Source organism: Protomyctophum parallelum (genome assembly GCF_964188405.1).
Source record: "Protomyctophum parallelum genome assembly, chromosome: 2".
Classification (NCBI taxonomy): Eukaryota; Metazoa; Chordata; class Actinopteri; order Myctophiformes; family Myctophidae; genus Protomyctophum; species Protomyctophum parallelum.
Genome location: NC_139699.1, coordinates 34,033,866 through 34,052,561, shown reverse-complemented (window position 1 = coordinate 34,052,561; position 18,696 = coordinate 34,033,866). Strand labels below are relative to the sequence as shown.

The 18,696-nt window shown below is 45.6% G+C and overlaps 1 protein-coding gene across 1 annotated transcript in view; it reads right to left on the bottom strand.

Moving 5' to 3' along the window:
• Window positions 1-14,654: 14,654 nt before the first annotated feature.
• abhd17c (abhydrolase domain containing 17C, depalmitoylase) overlaps window positions 14,655-18,696 on the bottom strand; it is a gene marked incomplete at its 3' end in the record, with an annotated part of 45,455 nt that continues 41,413 nt past the window's right edge. The window contains exon 4 of the mRNA XM_083759278.1: window positions 14,655-14,883. Within this exon, the coding sequence (XP_083615404.1) occupies window positions 14,655-14,883 (229 nt within the window). The remainder of the gene's footprint in view (window positions 14,884-18,696) is intronic.

Here is an 18,696-nt window from a genome sequence, read left to right as displayed (position 1 = left end):
TTTGTGAACAAGATTCACTTGTCCTCTCACATTACCCCAAGTGTTTTTTAATTTTGGTGAAACGAGTCGGACGCAATCGGCAAGCAAAGTGATCTCGCGCTCACTTCCTCTTCTTTCGTCCTGCATCCTCCTTTCGTCCTCCTGAACGCGAGATCAATTTGATTTGCAGATTGCGTCCGACTCGTCTCACCAAAATTAAAAAACACTCAGGGAAATGGGAGAGGACAAGTGTATCTTGTTCACAAAAAAGTTTGGTTACTTGAAATTAATTAATCTCTGTGTAGGGAGGGATTAGTAAAATGCGCGCCAACTGTCCAGGCTCTCCCCTAGAACAGTGGTAGGAACAACTGAACTTGTACTGCTATATATTGACAACATAACAGTGACAAAATAAACTATTAAGGGAAGAAAACTGGCATGAGACACAGAAAGCAAAGGCAACAAATACAATATAATGAGGGGAAAACATATGAAACATGAATCAAGATGAGCCTCAGACAGAAAATAAATGTTCTGATTCCTTCTGCCCAACGATGAACTCAACAACACAACGGAATGGATTCTATTCATTGTCTGTCAACATGTTGTTGGTTTACTCAAACACAAGCAAGCTGTTCACATTTGATAAAAATACATCAGATCACAAACGCCTGCTTTAATAGTTAATATGCAAATCTGTCCAAAAAGCCATGAGTTTTTTATTTTTTTTATTTTGTGGCTTTCGCCTTTATTTTATATTTTTGAGTGGTGCAACCACTCCTACAACCAACAATGTCCGTGCGTATCTATGTATACGCGTATGTATGGTATGGTCATGAGCACGAGTATGTGACTTATTAGTACCAGTAGGGGGCGCCAGAAACAGAGAGAGGCATAGTGCTGTGCTTGCTGCCTGCTAATGAGAGAGAGAGAGAGAGAGAGGGGGGGGGGGGGGGGTGGGGGGGAATTGCACCACTCAGTTCACACGGGTGTGATTTTCGCGAACTCGAACTCGCGGCACACTGCCAGACTGGATTACCAGCCAGGGTGCCTGGACCGCTGAGCCACGGCCCAGGCCACCATGAGTTATTCTGTGATGGAATAACGTGACTGAAGTAGGAAGAGTTATTCTGATGAGTGGCCCAGAAGATACTTTTACACTCATTTTTCCCATAGACGTTTCAGAAAGTATTTATTTCAGGTGTCAGGTGTAAAGGAGCAACTTGGACACTCGGGCATGAAGGAAGCCAGGTGGAGCGAAATGCCTTCACGACTGACGACCTATGTCGCGACGTATATTTTTCCGTCGCAACGTATATTCGAGTACGTCCTGGCGTAAATATCAATTCGTCCCGGCAGAACGGACTCGTCGCGGCTATATCTACCCGTTTGCGACCTAGTAGTTTGACTATTCTTTTACGTCGCGACAGAACGGGACACGTCACGGCTATATCTACCCTTCTCGACGTAAAAGGTAATTCGTTGTGGCGTGTGTGGACTCGTCGCAACAGAACGGAACTCGTCGCGGCTATATCTACCCTTCTCGACGTAAAAGGTAATTCGTTGTGGCGTGTGTGGACTCGTCGCAACAGAACGGAACCCGTTGTGGCGTGAGCTGGCCTCGTCGCGACAGAACGTGACTCGTCGCGGCTATATCTACCCGTTTGCGACGTAATGGTTGACTTTGTTATATGCCCGGTGCGCGGTGCCCTGCGCGGTGCCCTGCGCTGCCCTACGCCCACCGCGTGCACCTTGCCGGTCCGCCCTGCGCCCTGTGGCCTGGCACGTGTGCACGTGTGCCAGGCCACCGCGTGCACCATGCCGGTCCGTGGAGCCCTTCGCCGTCCCCAGGCGACCCTGCGTTCCAGAGCTGTCACATGCCCACCGAAAATAGCAGATCTACCAGCTCCTCTCCTACATACGGGATGGCCCGACCCGCGTCTGTGGACCCCTGGGGGGGTGTGTGTGTGAGCGTCTGACACAATAGATAACCTACAAGGACATATGAATTTAATTTATATACACGGCTATATTAATTTAGCCGATCATCAAAGCTCACCGCGCTCGTATAGCGCATTGACTGTCTGTCTGTCTGTCTGTCTGTCTGTCTGTCTGTCTGTCTGTCTGTCTGTCTGTCTGTCTGTCTGTCTGTGTCTCAATGACTTGCCTTAGGCGGATAATATAGACTACAAGTACTTTATTAAAGTAAAGTAAAAGAGTGAGTTATCATTGCGTTCTCTGCGTCGTAGCGCATGCAGATAGGCAGATAGGGGGGGGGGCAGTTCTATAGGCAAGGGCAGAAGGTTCCTATAACGACAGTGGGTGCGTGCCCACCTTAGAGTAGCCTATATATTTTAAGGCACCCGCCCCGCAACTTATTATTATTGGCTTATTATTTTGCCACCAGCGGAGTTGACGGTTGACGCCGTTGTCTAGTATAGACTATAGGCCTGTGCCAGGATGATTTTAAATAAATATGTCTCTGTCTCTGCGTCTCTAGAGCTATAACATATATACTGTAGCACACATCATGTGTGACACATGTGCACACACACACACACACACACACACACACACACACACACACACACACACACACACACACACACACACACACACACACACACACACACACACACACACACACACACACACACACACACACACACACACACACACACCGAGTACTAAGTATAAGTAGCATATAGGGTACGGCTCTAAAAACATTAAATACTGCGGGAGCATTACACTAAACAAAGTTGGATTTGTACATTGCAGAAACGTAACATAACGTAAGTGTTCTTATTATTGTCCGTCTGGGTTTTATAATGCAGTGTGAGTCCGCTCCGCGATAGCCGATCTGCAAGCTCACAACCCTTGGGGATCAAGGGGGGCCACGGGTGTCCACGTTTGCGGAGACGCTGCCTTCATATTAGCCTACTTAAATAACAAGCAGCTGATCTACAATTGACAATTTGACATGTCATTGCGTCGTATTCTGTCTTTCTTTCACGCACGCACGCACGCAGACATGTCACAGACCACCACATAACCATATTTGTATGGCCATATCGTTTATAGGCCTTATAGCTGAATAGCGCCGGCCGTCGGGGGTTCATTTGGTTCCAACCGTCCCATTATGGTCAACACTTATGATATGCTATTGCATTCTTCCAACTAAAGATTTAAATATTAATCTGAAAAAATGACATGGCACGGACTGGCTCAGAAAATCTCCCTGCATCATTATATCAAAACCAGGCCTATACTGAATGTAGGCAATTGAATTCCATGACTTTTGTTTCAATCAACTGAACTAGACCAATAAAATAGTAGGCTAGTATTTATGTTTTTCGTTAATAATAATGCATGCTAATTATTATTGAACGGTAAGTACGCTGGTATGTATACGCTATGGTATACACTATAAGCTTGTAGATCTGTTTATTTTAAGCATGCCGCCGCATTCTGTCAGAATCTCGTGTGTGTTATTATTGAACCATTTCATTTCATGTCTGTCTGTCTGTCTGTCTGTCTGTCTGTCTGTCTGTCTGTCTGTCTGTCTGTCTGTCTGTCTGTCTGTCTGTCTGTCTGTCTGTCTGTCTGTCTGTCTGTCTGTCGGCATCTGATCTACAAGCTCACACATCGCAGCGGACAGCGGTTGATTATCGCTGGGCCGCAGCGGGTCTATATCGCCTAATGTATCATACAGCGAATGAAAGCAAACGTGTGTGTGTGTGTGTGTGTGTGTGTGTGTGTGTGTGTGTGTGTGTGTGTGTGTGTGTGTGTGTGTGTGTGTGTCGCGTGTGCGTGTGCGTGCGAACTTCATGACAGTGGTGCAGCATTACATTGTATTTTGATTTGAAATAAATAATGATGAATAGATGTCTATACTGTTGCTTGTGTGTGTGTTATGCTATAGGGTTAGCTGGAACACACGCCCTGTATGATCTGTGGTGCGCATCTACAAGCTCCAAGTGTTGCGTCCACATGCAGCGCGTTGTGAGCTTGCAGATCGTCGGTGCCCCACTATAGAGAGATGGTAGGGTAGTGCCCAAGCCTATTCCTATATGATCTGTGGCTATATTAAAGGCCTTTTATGTGATCTCACATAATGTGCGAGTCAGAGCTAACGTTACTCAATGATCATTTGCGTCTGATTGATATCACAGCACAGCGTGTGCTGAGAGAGAGAGAGAGAGAGAGAGGGGGGGGGTATGCTCCGTTCATTGGCTCTATATGCCGTGCGAGACAGGATGATTTTAAATAAATATGTCTGTCTCTGCGTCTCTAGAGCTATAACATATAGCACACATGTGTGCACATGTGATGTGTGTGCGCGCGCACACACACACACACACACACACACACACACACACACACACACACACACACACACACACACAAACACACACACACACACACACACACACACACACACACACACACACACACACACACACACACACACACACACACACACATACACACACGAGATTCTGACTAAAATAAACAGATCTACAAGCTTATAGTGTACCTTAGCGTACATACCAGCGTACTTACCGTTCAATAATAATTAGCATGTATTATTATTAACGAAAAACATAAATACTAGCCTACTATTTTATTGGTCTATAGTTGTTTGAAACAAAATGGTTGCTGCTTCTGATTAGTTACTAACTTTATTAGACCAATTTAAAATAGTATTAGATGTTTTTCGTTAATAATAACTTATGCTAATTATTACTGAACCATTTTAGATGTTTATATTTCACCAACAGGCATGATAATGCATTTATACTGCATGGCAGAATAGGCCAGTGGCCACCGGCCGGCGCAGTACGGCACAATCACAGCTCAGTCCATTTTAATATCATAGCGCAATTCCATGTTTATATACATCTGCTGGTGGGGGGTGCTGCTATATGTTGATTGCCCATTTGTATAACACATTATATAATATAGGTGCTTGTATGGTGCGTGTATATAATAGGCCTACATTTAAATGACCACATTTAACACACACACACACACACACACACACACACACACACACACACACACACACACACACACACACACACACACACACACACACACACACACACACACACACACTAGAGCCCTGCACGGGCCTAAAATATAGGGGCCCGTGGAGTTAAGGGGACCGTCCGGCCCTAAGCCCGTTGGTACAGTCCAGAAACGGACGCCCGGAAGCCCAACATATTTTTATTTAATATTTCATACGTGCCGCTGCCGCGGTCGCTCTATTGGTGCACGGACGCAGCAGCAGCAGCTATAGGCCTACTCACTCACAGCTGCACTATATCGCTCTGATAAACCTGCACATTAAGGAACAAGAAGTCAATAACACACAGACGTCACACAAAAAAGTAGCCTACTTAAATATAATTTTATACAGTAGCTGCTGCACGTGCACTGTCAATCAGCGCAACGCGTTGTGAGCTTGCAGATCGGCTATCGCGGAGCGGACTCACACTGCATTATAAAACCCAGACGGACAATAATAAGAACACTTACGTTATGTTACGTTTCTGCAATGTACAAATCCAACTTTGTTTAGTGTAATGCTCCCGCAGTATTTAATGTTTTTAGAGCCGTAGGCCTACCCTATATGCTACTTATACTTAGTACTCGGTGTGTGTGTGTGTGTGTGTGTGTGTGTGTGTGTGTGTGTGTGTGTGTGTGTGTGTGTGTGTGTGTGTGTGTGTGTGTGTGTGTGTGTGTGTGTGTGTGTGTGTGTGTGTGTGTGTGTGTGTGTGTGTGTGTGTGTGTGTGTGCACATGTGTCACACATGATGTGTGCTACAGTATATATGTTATAGCTCTAGAGACGCAGAGACAGAGACATATTTATTTAAAATCATCCTGGCACAGGCCTATAGTCTATACTAGACAACGGCGTCAACCGTCAACTCCGCTGGTGGCAAAATAATAAGCCAATAATAATAAGTTGCGGGGCGGGGTGCCTTAAAATATATAGGCTACTCTAAGGTGGGCACGCACCCACTGTCGTTATAGGAACCTTCTGCCCTTGCCTATAGAACTGCCCCCCCCCCTATCTGCCTATCTGCATGCGCTACGACGCAGAGAACGCAATGATAACTCACTCTTTTACTTTACTTTAATAAAGTACTTGTAGTCTATATTATCCGCCTAAGGCAAGTCATTGAGACACAGACAGACAGACAGACAGACAGACAGACAGACAGACAGACAGACAGACAGACAGACAGACAGACAGACAGTCAATGCGCTATAACGAGCGCGGTGAGCTTTGATGATCGGCTAAATTAATATAGCCGTGTATATAAATTAAATTCATATGTCCTTGTAGGTTATCTATTGTGTTGGCCAGGGTAGGTTATCTATTGTGTAGGCCAGCCCCCCCCCCCCCCCCCCCCCCCCCCCCCCCCCCCCCCAGAAGGACGATCGTAATCACATATTGCCTTGCGCTGTGCCGTAAATAGTAAATTTTTCAGTATGAGGCGATACGCAGCATCTACACAAAGTGCATAGGGGGACCCCCCGACCCCCCCCCCCTGCAAGGGTCCACATGGGGTGGGGGGGGGGGGGGGGGGGGGAGGCACACAGATAGGAGCTCAGACGCTCACACACACACCCCCCCAGGGGTCCACAGACGCGGGTCGGGCCATCCCGTATGTAGGAGAGGAGCTGGTAGATCTGCTATTTTCGGTGGGCATGTGACAGCTCTGGAACGCAGGGTCGCCTGGGGACGGCGAAGGGCTCCACGGACCGGCATGGTGCACGCGGTGGCCTGGCACACGTGCACACGTGCCAGGCCACAGGGCGCAGGGCGGACCGGCAAGGTGCACGCGGTGGGCGTAGGGCAGCGCAGGGCACCGCGCAGGGCACCGCGCACCGGGCATATAACAAAGTCAACCATTACGTCGCAAACGGGTAGATATAGCCGCGACGAGTCACGTTCTGTTGCGACGAGTCCACACACGCCACAACGAATTACCTTTTACGTCGAGAAGGGTAGATATAGCCGTGACGTGTCCCGTTCTGTCGCGACGTAAAAGAATAGTCAAACTACTAGGTCGCAAACGGGTAGATATAGCCGCGACGAGTCCGTTCTGCCGGGACGAATTGATATTTACGCCAGGACGTACTCGAATATACGTTGCGACGGAAAAATATACGTCGCGACATAGGTCGTCAGTCGTGAAGGCATTTCGCTGTCTCTCAAGGAAGCATGAGTTCAAGTCCGTTGCTCTCCCCTTGTCCCCCATATATGGGGACTAGGTTGGTGGAGGGTGTGTAGAGCCCAGGATCACATTAGATGATTGAAACAAGGGTGAAAAATGGGTTACAAAATCTTGGGATAAAAATATATATATATATAAAAAAAGAAAAAATTATTTAAAGACATTTAAGATTCAGACAAAGACAACTCGAATGGTGACAAATCATGATAATAAACAAAAAAAATGGGTCGAACAAATAATTAGAAAGAAGAAAAACAACACAAGTGTTGTATTGTACCCTGCCCTTTTTTTCTGTATGCCAGGTGTAGGGTGTACAGGGTTTTCCGAACAATGAAAGTTGTAACACAATTCAAAATAGAGCCATACGGTCATTTCTTGGAGTTCATAAGCTCACGCCTATCTTGGCTATTAGCGGCGATATGGGATGGATGCCCGTAAATATCAGACACAAAGGTGAGATGTTGAGATTTTGGAATAGACTTGTTAATATGTCAGATGACAGACTGACCAAAAACTATATGTTCCTTGGGTATAAGGAGAGTTGGGCTGTTGATTTATGGTACAAACCTAAACTAAGAACATATCGTCTTATTAAAAATAATTATGGCCCTGATCCTTATGTTACACAAAATATACCCAAAGGTCAGAGATCTTTTTGTGCACAGCTGCATTCTGGGACCTTACCATTAGCTTTAGAAACGGGTAGATTCATTGGTACTCCTGAGGAGGACAGAGTGTGTCTAGTGTGTGATTTGAAAGAAATTGAAAATGAAATTCATTTATTGAAGAATTAAGACATATTATTTTGTAAAATGACAACCATCTGTGCTAACTTTTTCTGGTTAGAGGACTATGAAAAACTGGAATTTTGTTTTAGGAAAGGTATTTTTGCTTTATCAGACTTTTTATGCAAAGCGTGGGAACAAACAAAAAAACAACAACAAAACAAACCTGTTTCTTGTACACAATGCAATATTGAAGCAATGATATGGTGTGTCCTGTAAGTCCATGTGGGCTGGACGCCTTTGGTGCATGACACAAAAATAAATAATCTATCTATCTATCATATCTGTAGCTGTAGGCCAGGTGTAGCTGAAGGCCAGGTGTAGCTGAAGGCCAGGTGTGATGACCCCTGGTAAGATGACCCCTGGTCGGAACGCATTGTGATGACCCCTGGTCGGAACGCATTGTGATGACCCCTGGTCGGAACGCATTGTGATGACCCCTGGTCGGAACGCATTGTGATGACCCCTGGTCGGAACGCATTGTGATGACCCCTGGTCGGAACGCATTGTGATGACCCCTGGTCGGAACGCATTGTGATGACCCCTGGTCGGAACGCATTGTGATGACCCCTGGTCGGAACGCATTGTGATGACCCCTGGTCGGAACGCATTGTGATGACCCCTGGTCGGAACGCATTGTGATGACCCCTGGTCGGAACGCATTGTGATGACCCCTGGTCGGAACGCATTGTGATGACCCCTGGTCGGAACGCATTGTGATGACCCCTGGTCAGATGACCCCTGGTCAGATGATCCCTGGTCAGATGACCCCTGGTCAGGACAAATTGTGATGACCCCTGGTCAGATGACCCCTGGTCAGGACGCAGAAGTGTAACTTGTTGTTGGATGAAGTTTTTAAGGTACTCTAGCAGCCTAACCTGGCCTGGGTGAGCCCCCCCCCCCCCCCACCCTCCCAGAGTGTTGTGTTTACAATCCCCTCCACCTGGACCACATCCCGGCCTCATGACCCAGTTCGCTCACCTCACCTCACCTCGCCTCACCTCGCCTCGCACGACACTTTGGGGGCATGAGAAACAATGAGCTAAGTGTTGCTGTGGTGAAGGCAGCATCATGTGCTCAAAATAGACCAAATTATGTTCTGACCTCGACTGTAGAAGAATTCTATGCACTCAATATGTACAGAGCTTAATAGGTCAATAGTAACAACTGATGCACCGAATATTCGGCCGCAGAACATATTCGGCGGGAAATGGCTAAAAATGCATTTTCGGCCTATTCGGTTTTCGGCCCGAATTGGCAGAAAAAATATCACTGAATAGTGTATGCAACTAATGCATTCAAAAGAGCTGAATAAATGTTTTATGGACCCATAATAGTGATCATTATAAGTTAACTTTTGCCATAACCATTTACTTTGCAATAAATCAGGTAGCTTTAAAGGTACGGCCATGACAACAATGGTAGGAAAAAATATATATAATATTAATCATATTCGGGTATTCGGTTTTCGGCCAACTGTTTCCTATATTCAGTATTCGGTTTCGGCCAAGAATTTCCTTTTGGTGCATCCTTAGTAACAACCTAAAAACGTCCGGCCCCAAGTGGGTGCTGACTGACTAATTAGCATGTTAAGTCCGATATGTGCCGTTTCTGACCGAGGCTAAGTCATTGATTCTTTTTTTCAATTTTTTCATGTCATATGAAAGCAGGGAACCATAGCTTCAAATTGACATTGGTTGTTCAGATTGACCCAACAAATCGGACAAATCCAGAATCTCCAAGAAAGGGGTTATTGTATGTGGGCTTAGTGATAATTTTATGATTTTCTGTACCCGCAAAAAACAAAAACTAAAGTCTGGCTGTCACAAAACAGTCATATCTAGGGACCTCAAAACCTACTCTAACGAGGCCTTTAACCTTGAACTGAAGAATCTGGATTGGTCCGATGAGCTCAGGAGCTCACTAGACAAGGAAGCATGGCTTGGCTTCAAAACCAAATTTACTCCAGTACTAAACAACATGGCTCCTTTGAGAACCATCAGGGTCAAAACCCGCTCGAGCCTCAACTCCATAATACTGCATGGTCGCGCTGCACAATTAAACGATAAAATATCAAGATCTAGATTCAGACACCCATGAGATCTCATTTCTAAATTTGAGCCAGAATGGTGCAGCACTAGTTCAGTTGGCTCTCCAGTTCATTTGAGTTACTTGTTTTTGCTACGAGAGAGACTTTAAGAGAGGTTTAAGTCTTTAAGCACGTTGATGTTGTCTGTTTAAAGCCACAGTAATTATGGCTCCAGGTGACACAATTTGAACATAGTAATGTTTAGCAACTACAGACAAAATATACAAATACATATTTTCATGGGGAAAAAAATAGAATAGTGTGAGAATCGTGATCTTGGAGGAAAATCAAGAATCACATTTGAGCAAGAATCGTAAAGCACTACTGTATGGGTACAAAAGGGGATACGCCCATATATAGGCATAAATATACTGAGCGATCTCCATAAGGGCATAAAAGGGCCAAAGGACTGACAGATACCGACATAGGCGAGTGGTGAACCTCTATTTTCCAAAAAATAATCTCAAAACAATATTCATAAAATAGTTAAGACTAGATAAAGTGCACCTCGGGGCACAGGTCTCCACCAGGCCAGGTCAGGTTGTGGCCTCCTGGTGGCGCTATAATAGGCCAATGTGAAATGGGTGGGATATATTCCTCAGCCTAGTAGGAAAGTCTGTGAAAGATTCCACGTAATTTGCACGCTGCGTTCATGATTTGAAGCTTTTTGTTTCAAAAGGGCCAATCCTGCAAACTTTGAAAGCCAATGTTAAGCCAAATAGGATGGAATATGAAATATCGGACAGATCCGTCTTGAACACATGACTATAGAGACAGTGTGTAATGATTTGCAGGATTTTTGTACAGATTCTGGAGGAGTAATATAAAAAAAAATGTTTTTCCAAAGTCGGCCTCCTGGAGGCGCTATAACATGCCGTTCTGGAAAGTTTGGGGCAGAGATTCATTGTTGGCATACAGGGAGGAGTGTGTGTGCAAAATTTGCATCGACCGGGTTAACGGTGCCAGAGATTAGCTGTTCACAGACGGACAGACAGAGTGCAAAACATACTCTCTCCCCATGCCTTCAGCCTGGTGGAGACAATAACAATTCTTATTTACTGGGGTGGTGGTGGTAGAGGCTGTGGCTCAGGGGTAGAGTGGCTGGATGGTAACCGCAAGGTTGCCAGTTCGAACCCCCGGGCTCCCCCAGTTAGTGTCGAAGTGTCCTTGAGCAAGACGCTGAATGTGTGTGTGAATGGGTGAATGTAATGTAATGGGTGAATGAGACTGGGAGGTATAGAGGAGTTACAGAAGAACGTATTTGCACCTATTGTAATATAAATTGCCCGTTGTATCATGAGCTACGTCAAAAGTTATTCAACAGATGTAAAAATATAGATCTGATGTGGTTAAGTGATGCAGAGCGACAGATGGATTTTCGAACAGAAGATATTTGCATTAGCAGAATATATAGAGAAAGCTTGGGATATACTGACAAAGAAAACTTATATGTGATGTATTTTATTGCTTATTTCCGTTTTTGTTATCAAATACTTGGTTTAACTTCTGTGTGGGAAGTGAACGTGATATTGTTTATTTATGTTGTTGGTGTCTTATAATCCCGTAAGGCTAAGGGATGGGTCTTTACTACAAGACACGAAAATAAAAATTCATTCATTCATGCACAATCTATGTAAAGCGCCTTGGATAAAGGCGCTATATAAAATGCACCATCTACCATTTACTGAGGAAAGACAATGATCACAGATAGGTTCATGCATTCTTTATTCTATGAGCATTTAAAACATCCATCAACTGTCGCCTCGCAGCAACAGAACGGGTTTATGTTATGGTACATTTAAGGCTTTGAATCAATCTGTGTAAAACACACCTAATACCAAAACATCTGATCCTAGTAGCTTATGTCTATTTTCTTTCTGCGCTTCATTTGCATATTGTGATTCCAGTGTTAAAAATCAAGTAGTCTTAAAGAGTGTTCATACATTATACTGTAGCAGGTCTAGACTGTATTAACATTACATACATGGTCATCTTACTGTATGTCTGAGCAGATCTAGACTGTATTAACATTACATACATGGTCATCTTACCGTATGTCTGAGCAGATCTAGACTGTATTAACATTACATACATGATCATCTTACAAACCAGCATTGAATTCTATCAACGTTTAAACTGGAAAAACCTGGTAAAAATGTCAGTATCAAAACAATGAGAATATACGACTAAAGCAGGGATGGGTTTCTTCTTTCATTTCCTTTAAAAAAAACAAAAACAGGAACTAGCGTCAAATACGTTATTAGAGAGAGAGGGGGAGAGAGAGGGAGAGAGAGAGAGAGGGGACTTGTCTTCCAAAATGTTGGCCCAACAATTCAGCCAGGATTACGTAACAGTGGATCCTTGCTTTGACAAAAAAAAAAGTAAAAATAGCAACAACAAAAAAAGAAAACTAAAGGAGGATTGCTCACAGCAATACACAGACAGACAGGCAGACAGACCTAACGTTTAGCACAAGTTTATAATCCTTCAGATAACATGATCTCCTTCTTTGTAGTGTCTCCTTCAATACGACACACCGCCCCACACACACACTTCATCACTTCTTCAATACGACAGACCCCCCTCCCCCACAGTTCACTTCTTCAATACGACGCCCCCCCCCCTCCCCCCCACACACACACACATTTCATCAGTTCTTCAGAACGACACACACGTTTCATAAAAACAGGCGATGACGTCAATAAATGTCCACCAGGATGGAGTGAGTGAAATACATGCGTTCGTCATTTAGTTCCAAAGCCCCCCCACCTTCCATCAGTGTTTGCTGAGGAGGAGTCAAGGACTGGCACAGGAGGAACCTAATCGTAATCAGGACAGGTCCTTCAGTAGACATTTACATTTAGAGTCCTTCACACAACGCTCTCCTCCACTAAACACAGAGAGATCAAAGTTATTGTGATGCCATTAAACAGTACCTCACTATGGTTTTCCCCCCTTCCCACCCACCCACCCCCCACCACCAACTGTCTCTTTGTTCACAGTGATCACAGATTGACTGACCAATAACTCCTCTCAACAAATAGCAGCAGTTTAGCGCGGGGGTCCCCCCCTGGACCCCCCCCCCCCCCCCCCCCCCCCACAGGAGGAATGTCTTTTTGGGGTGAAATGTTTTCAAGTCTTTTAAGGCGTTGTTCGTCCTTTTAGTGTGAGATGACCGATAAGAACAACACGCCCCAAACGCAACAACAGCACGCAACAGTCACGTGACAGGTTGCAACGGGTCACGTGACCGGATGCAGCGGATCGGCACCCAACACTATGCAAACAGAACTTTATTTTAGGACCAACGGTCTGAAGTCTTCAGCACCAGGACGCGCACACGCAGCACCGAGCTGTCTGGAGTCAGTTTACAGTACGAGAGTCAAACAGTTACCATACAGACGTCAAGTAACGTTATTTACCACAGAACCTCCAGTTTGACATAGAGCGCACGCACACACACACACACGTGCGCACGTGTGGACACACACATGCGCGCATTCTCCCTTCAAAGAAAAACATGGAATGCCCCGACAAAAAAAAAAGAAAAGACAAGCTATTTAAGTCCAACACATACAGTACATGAATCAGAAGTTGGGAAATGATTACCTGAAAATACATTTGTTTTTTTTTCAACCCTGAATGTGAACTTAAAAAATACAGAAAACAAAAAACTTCAATAGTGTTATCAATGTTTCTTCAACTGGTATAAAATACAAAAACAAAAAAAATCATCATCGTAACAATAATAATAAAAGAGAATTTAACCTTTAGCCACTGAAGATGAAAGAAATAAACGATTGAGCGTGAGATACAGAGAGACAGAAGTGTTGGATTAGTTGGCCTAATGAGAGAGAGAGAGAGAGACAGAGAGGATAGATGGAGAGAGGATAGATAGAGACAGAGAGAGGATAGATGGAGAGAGGATAGATAGAGACAGAGAGAGAGATTCAGAGAGGATAAATATAGATGGAGAAGAGAAAGCAGACTCAGGAGGAGCAGCTGAATCCAGTTCCAGGGAGCAATTTTCTAAAAAACAGTGGCTGGCTCCGCCTCCCTGGGGAGGGGCTGTACCCCCAGCCTGGCTCCGCCTCCCTGGGGAGGGGCTGTACCCCCAGCCTGCATGGCTACATCTCAAATGACCAATAATAGCAACAGAAAACAGATCTTGGGTGAGTGGCATGGATCAGGCCCTAGTGGGGGGGGGGGGGGGGGGGCAGCGGGTTCCCTCCCTCACCCCCCCCCCCCCCCACCTCAGTGGCAGCAGCCCCCCTGTGCCCCCCCCTTTCACCCCTCAGGAGGAGTTTAGAGATGAATCTTTTCAGCCTCTCCAGGTACTGCCCCCCTCCTTCCTCCCCCCCTCCACCCTCCCCCCCTCCTCCATCCCCCCCCCCCCCCCCCCCCCTCTCAGGAGGAGGAGGAGGGGGCGAGCTCGAAGGAGATGAACCTCTTCAGTCTCTCCCTCCCCCCCTCTCAGGAGGAGGAGGAGGGGGCCAGCTCGAAGGAGATGAACCTCTTCAGTCTCTCCTCCCCCCCTCCACCCCCCCTCTCAGGAGGAGGAGGAGGGGGCCAGCTCGAAGGAGATGAACCTCTTCAGTCTCTCCAGGTATTGGGCGTAGAGCTCGATGTCGTTGTGCCCCGCCCCCTCCACCCACAGCGGCTCCACGGCCCGCGGGCAGCGCTCGTACATGGCCAGGCCGTGGGAGAAGTCGATGACCTCGTCCTCCGTCCCGTGGATGACCAGCACGGGAGACGCCACCTTGGACACCTTGTCGATGCTGGAGGAGAACAACGGGATTAGAAGTTTTACTTGACTAAATATCATTTTTTGTCAGCAAAATTTACAGTTGATTTTATGAACAACTAGATAAAGTGCCAATCGGCACAGGTCTCCACCAGGATTCTTCCTCAGCCTAGTGGGAATATGCGTGCACAGTTTCATCGCAATCGGACGCTGCCGAGTTGTGGCCATTTGCTACTCCTGAAAACTGTAGGAGCCAATCGTGGCCAATCAGGATGGAATATGAGAAATCAAACAAACCTGTGTTGATCACATGACTATGGAGATCATGTGTACCGATTTGCGTGAAATTTGGATAAAATCTGAAGGAGTAATAATAGAAAATGTGTTTTACATATGTGGGCCTCCTGGTGGCGCTATAAAGAGCAGATGTGAAAAATTCCAGACAAAGGTTTTTCCTTGGCCTCTAGGGAGTTGGCATACAAAGTGATCCACAGATTCGTGCAGTTAGAGGTAAAAACACTTTTCGGCCAGTTATAGCGCCACCTTGAGGCTGAGTTGAAATTGTTCATGTGGCATTTCGTCCTCGGCCTAGTGGGAATGTGGGTGCACAATTTCAAGGAAATCACGCGATGTGTTCATGATTTGCAGCATTTTGTTTGAAACTGAGCACTCCTGTGAACTTTGGAAGCCAATCTTAACCAATCAGGATGGAGTCTGAGAAATCTGAAAGACTCGTTTCGTTGAATGGCTGTAGAGAGACTGTGTACCAATTTGCGTGATGTTTGGACAAAATCTGTAGGTGTACTGTGCAAAAAGTTGTTTTGCACAAAGCGGCCTCCTGGTGGCGCTATAACAGGCCGTTCTGGAAAGTTGTGTGTGTGTGTGTGCAAAATTTGGCATCGACCGGGTTAACGGTGGCCGAGATTAGCTACTAACGGACGGACACACACACACACACACACACACACGGACGGACACACGGACGGACGGAGTGCAAAACATACTCTCCCCACATGCCTTCGGCCTGGTGGAGACAAAAATACATATTTTGGCGAGCCTTGCCGTGCAGACGATGGGATGTTATGGGTTGTTGCCAGTGGTGGCAACTGTCGTGACAGAAATAAGCTAAGCAGCCTCCAAAAACCAAACCAGGCAAGCAACTGTGAATGAATCCACGTTAGGCTGGAAATATGCAGGCTTGGCAACCAGTAGCAGAAAATGATCTCCAGTGTGTACTACCCAGTCGGAACTATGGCAAGCTAATATTGACCAGCTTGCAGCTGGTAAAAAGCTGGTAGATCTGCTGTTTTCAGAGACTGAGCGCAAACATCACATATATATATCTTGTCTTTTAGTTCTACAGGATCTCTTCTAAAAACCGCACCAATGCAACTATACTAGTTAATGTGTGATTTCATAATAGATATAACATCATTAACATGCCTGTCCTTTCTTTGCGCAAGAGTTTCTATGAAGACTAAATATGAGCTCCATATTAAAAGCTTAATTTGAAAACCTCAATGGAGGAATTGGGGTGGGGGGGGGGGCAGTCAGTTCCGCACAAAGAGTTTTTTTATGATGCCATAAAATAAGACACACTTTCAAAGCTTAATTTGTGTGTGTACACAGCCGTGCAGGGCAGTGAAGTACTTGCAAAGCATGATTTTGATGACAGATGCATTTTGGCCAGAGAATGAAAAGATTACAGTGCAAAGGAAAATACTTTCCTGAGCTTGTAGATCTGCTATTTTTCTATAGCTAAATTATGACAATGTTTAAAACACCAAAAGGGGTTCCCACCCAAAATGGGTTATTCAAGGGGCTCAAAGCGGGACATACATTAGTTCCACATACCATTAGTCCAACATACATGGCCGGTTAAAACCCACTCTGAGCTGAGATCAGATTCTAAAAATGTCTTCTGCATCCTGACAGTTTTCTGAAAAAGCTATGTTTCTATGTCAGTGGTTCTTCGATAAAAAAATAAATAGCAGACCTACAAGCTCGTAGCGCGCCACTCGGTGGCGCGCTATGAGCTTGTAGATCTGCTATTTTTCAATAGCTAAAGCATAACATAATGCTAACACCAAAATGGGTTCCCGCCTAAAATGGGTTAAGACACTCACTTGTGGCTTCCATGTGAGGTTAGGATTATGGTGACGGACTATTGTGTTTATTGTGTCTGTTAGGACAAAGATATGCACCCTTCTCAAAGATGGCAGACACAGAGAGAGAGAGAGAGCAGTTTCCTTTGCTTATACATGTATGTCTCCATAGTACCACATTGTGACAAATGAGCTCTGCCTTTAGGGGATGTGCTGCGTATGGAAGGAAACAGTAGCCCCACACACACACACACACACACACACACACACACACACACACACACACACACACACACCAGCAGTGGCTTTAAATGGGGCTACAGCAGTGGCTTTAAATGGGGCCAAGTTATGATCTCTTTCTTGATGGCTCAGCGGAAAAGACGCCAGCATACTAATTTACTAATTCACTGCTAATCGCCCCGGCCCTTAACCAGTGGAACTGCTGAGCCCCGCCGGTACACAGTACCCTGCCATTCAGATGGAGATAAGCGGTACACAGTACCCTGCCATTCAGATGGAGATAAGCGGTATACAGTACCCTGCCATTCAGATGGAGATAAGCGGTACACAGTACCCTGCCATTCAGATGGAGATAAGCGGTACACAGTACCCTGCCATTCAGATGGAGATAAGCGGTATACAGTACCCTGCCATTCAGATGGAGATAAGCGGTACACAGTACCCTGCCATTCAGATGGAGATAAGCGGTATACAGTACCCTGCCATTCAGATGGAGATAAGCGGTACACAGTACCCTGCCATTCAGATGGAGATAACTGGTACACAGTACCCTGCCATTCAGATGGAGATAACTGGTACACAGTACCCTGCCATTCAGATGGAGATAACTGGTACACAGTACCCTGCCATTCAGATGGAGATAAGCGGTACACAGTACCCTGCCATTCAGATGGAGATAAGCGGTACACAGTACCCTGCCATTCAGATGGAGATAACTGGTACACAGTACCCTGCCATTCAGATGGAGATAAGCGGTATACAGTACCCTGCCATTCAGATGGAGATAACTGGTACACAGTACCCTACCATTCAGATGGAGATAAGCGGTACACAGTACCCTGCCATTCAGATGGAGATAACTGGTACACAGTACCCTGCCATTCAGATGGAGATAACTGGTACACAGTACCCTACCATTCAGATGGAGATAAGCGGTACACAGTACCCTGCCATTCAGATGGAGATAAGCGGTACACAGTACCCTGCCATTCAGATGGAGATAAGCGGTACACAGTACCCTGCCATTCAGATGGAGATAACTGGTACACAGTACCCTGCCATTCAGATGGAGATAAGCGGTACACAGTACCCTGCCATTCAGATGGAGATAACTGGTACACAGTACCCTACCATTCAGATGGAGATAAGCGGTACACAGTACCCTGCCATTCAGATGGAGATAAGCGGTATACAGTACCCTGCCATTCAGATGGAGATAAGCGGTACACAGTACCCTGCCATTCAGATGGAGATAAGCGTGAAGATTAGTGCTGGGTAGGGGCGTAACGTCATGGGACTCTTTTTGACACAGAGAGACAGAGACAGTCATGGCGGCAAGACAGGAGAAAACCTGATTTTATTAAAAAAAATTAAATCCAAAATGAGTTGCACAGACAGACTCTTCACATAGTAGAGCATCTCTGAAATAAGTGTCAGAGCATGTAAATCGACATGTAAATATTAAATAATTGCTTAAACATGTAGCTAGGTGTAATTTCTCT